Source organism: Rattus rattus, chromosome 4 (assembly GCF_011064425.1).
Source record: "Rattus rattus isolate New Zealand chromosome 4, Rrattus_CSIRO_v1, whole genome shotgun sequence".
Classification (NCBI taxonomy): domain Eukaryota; kingdom Metazoa; phylum Chordata; class Mammalia; order Rodentia; family Muridae; genus Rattus; species Rattus rattus.
Genome location: NC_046157.1, coordinates 32,823,745 through 32,834,881, shown reverse-complemented (window position 1 = coordinate 32,834,881; position 11,137 = coordinate 32,823,745). Strand labels below are relative to the sequence as shown.

Below are 11,137 nucleotides of genomic sequence, written 5' to 3'. Positions count from 1 at the left end.
GCCTTCTCCTTCGAGGATAACACCTAAATTTGATCCCCAGTTACCACACGGTAGGAGAAAACCGACTGCCCTAAATTGACCCTCTTATCTTCACACACCTTTGAGGTGTGCGAGTGAGGGTCCTAGGCTGTTCAAATGCATTATTAAAAGAGATGTTTGCATAGCCCAGAATAAGGGGGGTCCCAGGTAGCTGAACTGATTCCTATGGAAAAGACCCAAGTTCTGGTTGTCTGCACCACATTAAGCACCTCTTCTCAGTCACCTACAACTCCAGCTTCAGGGGCTCCGACACTTTCTTCTGGCCTCTGTGGTGACTCCACACACATGTAGACAACCATATACATAAACAAGATTAGAAAGGAGTGAAATCGCGATCATGAAATGCATTTGTATATTGTCTTACTTTGAACATGACTGTCTGCAAAGAGATTGGATCCAGGATAGCCGCCCCCACCACCACCACCCAAACACACACACAAACACAGATTCTGTTTCCAGATGTTCAAGTCTAGGCAAAATGACTAAGTACATGTGCATACCCAACCTCATGCTTCTGTATCCTCACCTTTCTTCAGACACAGGAACTTCACCTTGAAACTCTGGCTAGCCTGGAACTCACAAAGATGTCTACCTGCCTCTGCCTCCCAGGTGCCGGGATTACAGACAGGCACCACATCTGGCACTACACGCTTCGCTTTCATTCTGAGTGGTGCTTAGTACAATGTAGGCTGGATGGAAAAGTAGATAGCAAACTGGGCTGTTCAGGGACTAAGGATAAGTCTGCACAGCTTTCATATGGATTAGAGCCCAGGAATATTTTGTCAGTACAGAGGTTCGGAAGAGCCCAGCTTGCTTACAAGGCCTGATTTTATCCCTGGTACAAGAAACAGAAATTAACCAGGGGCTGGGGGCGTGGTGGTTTATGATAGGATCATCTTACTGTCTCCTTGCACTGAGCATAGCCCTGATCTCATCAGAGCTACTAAAACAAACCTCATTCTCCCCGTGCTCAGGTCTTATCTTATGCTGTTCCTTTTATCAAAACACCCATTTTTATGACCACCTTGATAACACCAACCACTGCTTAGTTTCTGGACCTATACTATGAGAAGTTTCTTTCCTGGTTCCTAAAGTTCTGGTAGGCACTTTCTGTAAATTCTGAGACTGAGTTGTTTGAAGACAGTGATTTTTAAGACGTCTTTTCCTCTAAATTATCCTTTGGTTCCTGAGAAGGGCAAAAGAGACTTGGAAAATCTGATTAAATTAAAGCTCTAGATTTTCGGGTTTTTTAAGCAGGGTATCTCTGAGTAGCACTGGCTGTCCTGAAAGGAACTCTGTTGTCCTTACAACTCAAGAGAAAGGCCTGCCTCTGCTAACCAAGTACTGGGATTAAAAACTTGTGCCACCAGGCTCTGCAAATCGAAGCCCTTGAAATGGAAAAACGACTTGAGATTATCCAGTATAACCAATGCAGTCACAGGTTCCTGATTTTGGGGGTGGGAGGCAGAATCAGGGCAAGACTCTATGCTGCCTCTGCCTCCGGGTAGTTTGAGGAAAAAGGAATCCATTGTACCAATCCGCAGAACTCAAAAATGTAACAATATTCCAATTTGCATGGAGAGGCCGACAGGTGCCTGGGTGTCTACATTGCAATTCTAAACTCAGAGGCAGACTGAAAGCTTGAGTAACTATGACCTTCTACCTCCATTTTAAATGTCCAAATGATTCTTTAAAAAAAATTATGTATACAGCATTCTGCCTGCATATACGCCTGTAGGTCAGAAGAGGGCACTAGATCTCATTATAGATGGTTATAAGCTACCATGAGGTTACTGGGTATATGAACTCAAGATGCTTGGAAGAGTAGCCAGTGATTGTTCTTAACTTCAGCCTTCTCTCCAGTCTCTCAAACGATTCTTGAGTTCCTCCTTTCTTTGGTTCTACTCTCCTTTCTTTTTTTCTTTTTGTTGTTTGTTCTCATGTGACCCCAAAATTCTAAGATCACTGTGTAGTCCAATCTGGCCTCAACTTGCTGTTTACCATATATAAGGATGGCTTTGTGCTCCTTCTTCTCTAGCTTCTGCCGCCTAGGTCCTGGGTCTTGCAGAATCTGTACACATCTATGCTCTTTATGCATGTCACTCTGTATGAGAACACTGAGGCTGAGGGAGAATTAGTTCCAAGTCCAGCCTGGATTACAACATAAATCTGAGAGCAACCTGGTTTGGAATGAGACCCTATTTCAAAAAAACAGAATGGAAGATGCTAGGCTGGAGATATAGCCCAATATATTGAGTGCTTGAATAGCATACAGAAAAAAAACCTTAGGAACATTTCATAATAGTGGAAATGGTGATACATACCCATGCCAGCGCTAGGTTGGTAAAAAGGGGATCAGAAGCTCAAAAGTTACCCTTAGCTGCAAGCTATGGGAGACTCAGTTTAATGCCAGCAATACATCACCGCCGCATACCTGCAATCTGGGCACCTTTAACTCTGGCGATATGGGAAGCAGAGGCAAGATCAAGAGCTTGGCATCAACCTAGGCTACACAATGAGTTCCTAAAAACAAGCCAAAGGCACAAGATGCAACTCTCAATCCTATGTGCATGAGTGAACAGACACTGAGGCATGTTTGTGAATTTGGGGGGCCAGCCTGGGCTCGACAAAGAGTCTCTATCCCTGCTCTATCCATTTACAGCTGAGAACGTAGCTGTGTAAGTAAGGTATGTGACTTGCTACTATGCGCACAGCCCTGGGTTAAATGCCCAGCACTGTACACAGTGGTATACTTCAGAACTTAGGAAATGAAGTCCCAAGGATAAACCAAGCCCATTCAGCCAAGGAGAGGCGAGGGGTTCAGGGGAGCCTTGCTTTTCCTGGGAAGCTACTGGCATGGAGAGCCATCACAGTTTAGTTGCTGGTGAGCTGTCTGTGCACCAGCGAATAGCTCTCTGTGGTCACGTCCATGTGAGTGGCCCCGGTGGAGGGATTGGCGGGGCTACACGTGCAATAAGAGAAGACAATGACAATGAGTGTGATCACTGTGGGAAATACATTTTAAAAAGTAATACATTTTAAAAATATATTCAAGGCCAGCCTGTGCTGCGAGAGACGCTGTCATGAAACAACTAGGTGTCCACCAGTATAGCATCAATTCATAAGACACATCTTGGACAATGGGATCTCAGCACTAAAGAGAAAAATCAAGCGAGAACATAGATATTTCTCCCATGCCTACTCCTAATGCCAATCTGAAAGGGAGCATACTATATGATTTCAACTTTATGGCACTCTAGACACTTGTCAACAGTTAAAGATTGTTTAGCACAAGCAATGAACTCTATACTATAGTCAATAATATATTGACTAGTTAGTACTGGCTAGGAAGTGTGGTACAAGCACGTAAATCCCAACACTTAGGAAGACAAGTTTCTGGTCTACCTAGAAATTCCAGGCCAGCTAGAGTTACATGATAAAGCCTTAATCAAGGGGGAAAAAAAAAAAAAAAAACTATAAAAAGTACTTTCTATGTTCCTAATTTGAAACTGCTCCCCAACACCCCCCCCATAAAAATCTATTTAAAAAAGTACAACAAAACAAACCCACTAAAACAATATCATTTCTCAGATAGCTAAGCATTTAGCAAATCCAGCACAAGACCATGAGGAGACGCCACAGATGTTAGCATTCGGCAGAATGTTATTACAGTAATGGATGTTGATTTGTCTGCAGAGTCTCCATTCTGCTGGAAGAGATAGGAGGGGCTTCTGAAGACCGATGTCCAGAATTTTTAGCCATTCGAGGGAACACAGAATGTTTTTTCTTTGCTTCTTCCATTCCCTTCAGATTGAAATAAAATCTTGACATTGTCTAAGGTGGCATATTTGGTGGTGGGGCATTTTTCTTTGAATGGCTCCTCATTTTACCGCTCCTCATTTTGAAGTTTCTCATGAGCTTATTATTGCTGTAAGACAAATGTTAGAAAAATTTTTAAAAACTTGCTAGGGGAAGATTCCATAGTCTTCCCTTAACAAAGATTAAAGCTGGCTGTGGTAGCACACACCTTTAATCCTAGCACTAGCTGAGGCAGGTAGATAGATCTCTGTTGGGTTTGAAGCCAGTCTAGACCTTTTGACTCAAAACAATAAGGAACCCATTTCTGGAATCCCTGAGGTGGTTTTCATGAGTGCTAGGATTAATGAAGGAAGAGCTACACTTAAGGCTGCCTCTATACTCTCAGAGTTCACATATTCCATGCGCCCAAATATTCTCAAAGCATAGAAAGTTGTTTTGTACTCATGGACAGATGTTGAGTTCTGAAGTCTAATAATTCAGGGCTGGCAGATGTCTTGTCAGGTAAATGTGCCTGTTACCAGGGAACATGAGGGCCTGGTTTTTTATTGTGAATCACATGTACCATGGCTGAGACATGCCTGTGTCCTCAAACATAATCAGTGATGTAAACAAACACAATAAATATATCTCAGATAAATATCTCTCGATATTTATAAGACCAATGTACACTTTCCTTGGGGCTTTGTCTCACATAGCCTTGGCTGGCCTCTACCTCAGATTCTATCCTATGCTGGGGATGGAATCCAGGTTCATATTCAAGTGAGGTAAGTACTATGCCCACTGAGTTAAATTCCTAACCCCTAATAACAGTCTAAGTTCCACACTTGTCAGGCACATGGTTCAGACTTATGAGAAAAAGCCACACTTGTGAATTCTGTTAGCTATTTTCATCTGACCAAAATGGGAAATTAGAAAAATAAGGTGGCTGCTCTGCGGCTTCTGCTCAGTTATTCAGAAATTCATCTAGACATCTTTCTGTTTTTCAGTTTCCCATGCCTAGAGAGGTACTAAGAGGTTACCTGTGAACACATTCAGGACATAGCAAATTATCTTCCACTCCTGGTTCTGGGATAACACAGGCTGGTAACAGGAAGAGAAAATTCATCCTTTGGGGAGTATCTGGAACCCAGGTGAGACCAGCATGAAATTGCAGGCGAACCCAGCCTTTTCTATCTGCAGGGCACTGCCTGCCATGGACAACACACCATCTGACTCCTGAGTAGAAACAAGCAAACAGACAGCAAAATCAAGGCAACTCCCACCACCTCTCAGTAAACCACTCTTGAATGTGCTCTCTTACATTTTGCTAAAAGTCAAATGCATTTTCTGATAGCTCATCTACTGTAAAAACTCTATGCAATGTGCACTGAAAGACTAAGTATTTGAAAAAGATAAATTGAGTGCAAGGCATGGAAAACCAACCAGATGACAGTTGCTGACCACAGGAACCTCTCAGTCACTTTGCAGAATTATCCTTAATACTTAATACTTTTCTTTCTTTCCTCAACATGGAGGTTAAATATAGGACCTCAAGAATTCTACAAAAGACTTTCCTTCTGAGCCAAGCCCAACAAACCCTTGCTTTCCCTGTAACAGTAGAGGTAGTCAGTATTTATGGTATTAAATACCATTTTCTCCAGTGAACTGGCATAAGTATTCTAACTCAGAGTCCACTTATCTGTAGTATACTACCTTGCACTGATCTGACTAAAAGAGCCATGAATGGTAGGAAAAATTTCATACACAATTGCCTCAATGCATAAATGCATACATACTTTGGAATAAAAGAAACCAAGAAAGTGAAATGATAGGACCCCCCCCCATGGTCTTACACTGAAAGAATCAATATTATAAACACAGTTCTTTTCTTGAAAGCAAACCTGAGGTTCAATATACTTTCCAAACTTTCAAAAAATAAAAAATCACATGGGAGCATAAAAGAAGATGGAGAGCCAATATAATTCTGAAGAATGATCCTAGAGGGATCTGATTTCAAGATACTCTCCAAAGCGATTCTAAGGTGCCAAGGTCCTGACCTAAAGATTGATGGAATAGAAGACTCCAACACAATGAACCTGTGTAGCTATGCCATCCAGAATTTTGTTTTGAGACGGGATTTCTCTGTGTAACTATGGCTGTCCTGGAACTCTTTCGATATTTATCCTCTACATCAGTGGTTCTCAACCTGTCAGTCTCGACCCATATGATAAACTTTTATCTCCAAAAATACTTTTATTACAATCCATAACAGTAGCAAAATTACAGTTATAAAGTAACAACAACATAAGCTGTATGGGTAGGGGTCACCACATCCTGAGGAACTGTACGAAAGGTTGCACATTAGGAAAATTGAGAACCACTATTCTAGGTTCACTTCATTCTGAAATGTGGTCTCTGATTAAGCAGGCTGCCCTTGACATTATCATAAAGGATGACATTGAACTACCCACCTGCAGGCCTCCACCTCCCAAGTGCTGAGATTACATATATGCACCGCCCTACCACAGGAACCTCTTCAGACTTTAACCAAGTCTTCAGACTTTAACCATGCTTCTAAAGAGTAACATTCACATCTTTAGGGAGGTCTTACCAACGGTTTCTGGCAGAAAGGCCTCCACAGAAGAGGGAAGAGGACAACGATTCACAGACATAGACTGAGCAGCTCTCATAGCAATTCTTCCCCAGGCTGCGAATGTGGAGCCCTGAGCTGACGTTAGAATTTCCACTACACCATTCTCCTGCTTCTCACTTTGGCAGCTGCTTGGAGGCCCAATTCCTCTGAAGACCATCTTCGGTTTCTTGGGACACAGCTTTTTGGCCTCAAGAGGTGTGTTGGGAATATACTGCAAGTGGAATTCACGAGTATTCAAAAGTGCTCAGAGTTGATATGCAAATTTCACCATTTTTGAAGCGCTACTTCTCCTACAGTGTTGGTTCTCAAAGGGGAGAACATTTTGGCAGTTAAAACCAAAAGCACTGATTGGTCTAGACAGATGGCTCAGTGGGGATGATCACTGGACTGGAGTTAGGATTCCAGCAACAATGTGTAATCAGCTGGGTGTCCCCAAGAATGCCTATTACTATAGCTCCTGGGGGGAAGGAGGCAGGTTTGCTGGTGCTAGCTGGCTTTCAGAAGAGCTGAGAAAACTTGAGCACCACAAAGGAGTAGACACACTGATAGGATACGAAAAGCCGCCTTCTGGCCTCTATGTGCACACAGGTACAAGATGCACGCATTGCACAAAAAAGATCAAGATAAGATCACAGGTTCAAGACCAGGCTGGATTACAAGAACCCAATCACTCCTTTGTTTGGGGGAATTTGTTTTGTTCCTTTTTGTGCTTGTGGTTGGGTTTTTTGTTTTGGTCTCATTTTGTAGCCTAGGCTGACCTTGAATTTGTGGCCCACTTTCCTGCCTCAGTCTCCCAAGTATTGGGATGGAAGTTTGCCACCCATCTAGCTCCTTCTATTATCTCGAGGTGACACCGATATTGACCTAGAACTTACTGTGTGACTGAGGAAGACCTTGAACTGTATGTAGACCCTACTGCCCCCACACCCCCAGTTCTAGGATGCTAGGAGTGGGTCATGCCCAACTCCCTCCCATACCCAGTTTTGAAAGCAACAAAAACCCTGTCGAGATGGAAAACTGCTGCTGTCTCAGAGGGTTTGGAGTAGGTCTAAATACGAAATAATCTTACTGGACTATATTTGAATCGTTATACATGTGGAGTCAGGGTGATGCAGGCCTGTAATCCCAGCGATTAGACAGGGGAGGCTGAGGCAGGCGGGAGGACCACACTGTAAAGGATTGCCTCAGCAGTTTACTGCTAGGAACGATGGCTCATGCCTGTAATCAAGGGACTTGGGAGGTAGAAGATAGAGCATTCACAGTTCGTATCTGCTTAGCCACACAGGGTTGAGGGCCAGCCTAAGACACTTAGAGACCATTCCAGACATCCTGCTGTGTGTGCTGGTTCACATCTTTCATCTCAGGAGGCAGAGGCAGATGGATCTCTGAGTTCCAGGCTGTCCAGGGCTATACCAGGAGACCTTGTCTCAAAAAAAAAAAAAAAACCAAAAAAAAAAAAACCCAAAAAAAAAACAAAAAAACAAAAACAAAACAGACAAAAACAAACAAACACAATAAAAATGGTTAAAGGTAGGGGCCAGCCTTCTGAGTTCAAACCACACATTTGGTTCTCCCGAAGGTCAGTAACCCTGCCTTCAAGGGGAGATTACGTAGAACAATTTCAGTGAAACAGCTCACCCCACGGGGAGCGCCCACCCCCACCCCATCATCATAGCCATCACTTACACATTCTTGTTTTGAATATGAATGTCTCCAAAGTCTTGAATAAACCTCAACTTTCTAAGGAAATCAATAAAAAAAAAATAAATAAAAATAAAGTTAAAACAAGACCAAACTGTCCATACTCAGCCCATGTAACAGGGGTCCAAGTGGAGGCACTAACCTGGCCATCTGTACTTAAGCTATGATAACGACACCACTCCCGCAGAGTGTTCCGGGACACCTCATTAATCGGAGGCAGGGTGGGCGGAGGACAGGTGCCTAATATGGTTCTTGTAGGATGTTTGATTCCCTCATACCTCACCTGAGAGCGGACTGAGAAAAGAATAGGAAGAAAGCAATAGCATCCGGTGACTGCTTTACAATTACTCTCATAAACCACCCTGTACATAAAGATAGCTTCTTTTTGTTTTCCTCCAATTATGAGAGAAAAAAAACTGAGGAGTTCACTTGACCAAGAGCACACACCCCTTAAAATAGGAGACCCGGGACAGTAACCCACACTTACATTCTAAATTCTAAATAAAATTCTTATTTTAATCATGTTTTTATCTGCCAGTATGCATTCTAGACAGCTGAAATTCCCTTTTTCCTCTCTTTTTCTCTCCAGTTTGTTTGTTTTGTTTTGGAGACAGGGTTTCTCTATGTAGCCCTGACTGTCCTGGAAATTGCTTTGTAGACCAAGGTGGCCTCAAACTCAGATCTGCCTCTGCCGCTGCCTCTGCTTCTGCCTCCCAAGAGCTGAGATTAAAAGGCAGGTGCGCTTAAGAATATTAAGCATATTTGTTTGCTGGTTTTATTGGCTTTGACGATGACAACTACAGAAACAAATTCTTTGGCTTAACATGTATCAGGACTATTGATGTCATTTAGTTGGGAGGCACACGTACTGTAGGAGGCATGGACAAAACTTCACTTAGTGTCAAACGAATATAATGGGAGCTCCTACAGCCTAGAAGCAATAGGATCAGGAGCTCAGTCCATCCTCAGTTAAATAAAAAGCCCAGTAGCAAGCCAGATGTGGTGGTACACACCTTTAACCCTAGCACTTTGAAGGGAGAGGCAGGCAGATTTCTGAGTTTGAGGCCAGCCTGTTCTGCAGAGTGAGTCCCAGGACAGCCAGGGCTACACAGAGAAATTCTGCCTTGAGGGGGGAAAACTACTCAAAAATAAACCCCAAAGTCTTAACCGGTTAAGAGCTCTTTAAGAAACAAACAAGAAACCAAAAAGCCTGCCTGATACGGTGGTATATGCCTTTAACCCCAGCCCCAGGGAGGTAAAACTGGAGGTGTGTTGGAGGGTGGAGGAGGTGGAGGATTTCTGTGAGTTTGAGGCCAGCCTGGTCTAGAAATCAGCAGGCTAGCCAAGGCAACGAAATGATCCTTGTATCCAAACAGTGTACTTTTTCTTCTTTGACTTCCCAAAGTCTTACTGAGAAATCCATCTCAAACCTACACTAGTTTCTCCAGGACTCTTAAGTTTGATGATACCTGGTGGTTTGTGGTCTATGGTTGAAGAAACATTTAATTCCGAATCATTTAATTCCGTAGGATATTCTGTGGTTGTCTCCTCAGTATATGGGACCAGCGTTAAAACCAGACTTTCTTCATCCAAGTCTCCCTCGGATTGGTTCTGCAAAAAGAAGCAGTGGGGGATTCTGCTTACTTTCCAGGCAAGGCTGCTGGATTCAATGATCGCCAGAGACTTAGTGTTGAAATCAGAAAAAGACTAAGGAAGCAGGATGCTAGGAACTACCAGGCCACTGTGGAAGGACTTTCTAAGTCTCAAAAAAAGCAAAGCATTAACTAGGGAGTGACGCTTCCTTGAGGAAGTTCCTGAAGATCTGGTCCACTCCCCTCCCTTGTTCCATTGAAATCTCTTCAACACCAGTACTTTCAAACTTGAAAATTTCTGTTTCCATTTGTATAGCGCCTTTTCAGAGTTCTCCTTACACAAACCCGCTCCTGTTACTGTAAAAAACAACCCAGTAGTAGGGTAATGGCAAATGCCTTTAACCCCAGCCTCCGGAAGGCTGAAGCAGGCCTATCTAGGCCAGCTTGGTGTACAGAACAAGTTCCAGTACATCCAAAGAAACCCTGTCTGGAAAAACCAAACAATCATAAAACAAACAAACAACAACAAAAAGCAAAAACAAACCCCCAAGTCAAATGATCATGATGAGGCCTAAAAGCAGTGATGACTTGGCGTGGCCAGTTCTGTCTTCTAGCTTGGTACAGTGGCCCTTATCAAGCCTAGAATCACACAAGCCCCGATGGGGAAACCCACCAACCAGGCATCAGCAGTACTGAACTGGCTACTTCTCCTTAGAGGAAAAAAAAAAAAACAAACAAAAACTTCATTTTTTAAATGCTTAAGCTATCAAAAATTTCCACTTAATTTTCGCTCACCTTTGCGATAGGTTTTTACCATAGCTACCGCTCTCCTTGCTGGGACAATTTACTACTTTATCTAGGAAGCAGTTCCATTTTACTCCCAGGAAAAGCACAGTGTCAAGCGTGTAGAAAAAAAAAAAAGTTAACAAGCAGAGAGGATTCCAAGATTGAAGCCTTAAACCCCTGCAGTTCCTGGGAAGCCAGACAGGAGACCTAGAAAGAGTAAAAGAGAAACTCCCAAGAGAAAATCAATTCTCTTAGAACGAAAAGTTACCTGGTTGTAAGTCTCCTGGCCGAAGAATGACATTTTCAGGCAGGCTTGGGAGAAGACAAAGGCGGCAATTGAATGGATGCCGACTTCTTTTATAGGTAAATGACTCCTTCTACTTCCTGTCTTCCTGTTGTCCAATTGAGCTCTTTCCCCTCCTCCTCCTCTCTCCACCCTCTTCTCTTTGACAGTTATTTTATCAGTTCTCTTGGTCTCAGCAGATAATTGATGGCTCAATGCTGAGTTCTCACGTAAATCAGAAGCCCGCCCCCCTCCTCCTTTTTAAAAATGTAGACTTTCAAGCTT

At 43.0% G+C, this 11,137-nt stretch overlaps 1 protein-coding gene across 1 annotated transcript; it reads right to left on the bottom strand.

Moving 5' to 3' along the window:
- Window positions 1-3,873: 3,873 nt before the first annotated feature.
- Window positions 3,874-10,870, bottom strand: Dppa2 (developmental pluripotency associated 2). The gene is made up of 7 exons (XM_032899301.1): window positions 10,838-10,870; window positions 9,661-9,802; window positions 8,334-8,485; window positions 8,177-8,230; window positions 6,449-6,701; window positions 4,878-5,073; window positions 3,874-3,967 (listed from the first exon to the last, which is right to left on the bottom strand). The coding sequence occupies exons 1-7, from the start codon at window positions 10,868-10,870 to the stop codon at window positions 3,874-3,876; spliced, it is 924 nt and encodes a 307-aa protein (XP_032755192.1).
- Between the last annotated feature and the right edge of the window lie 267 nt (window positions 10,871-11,137).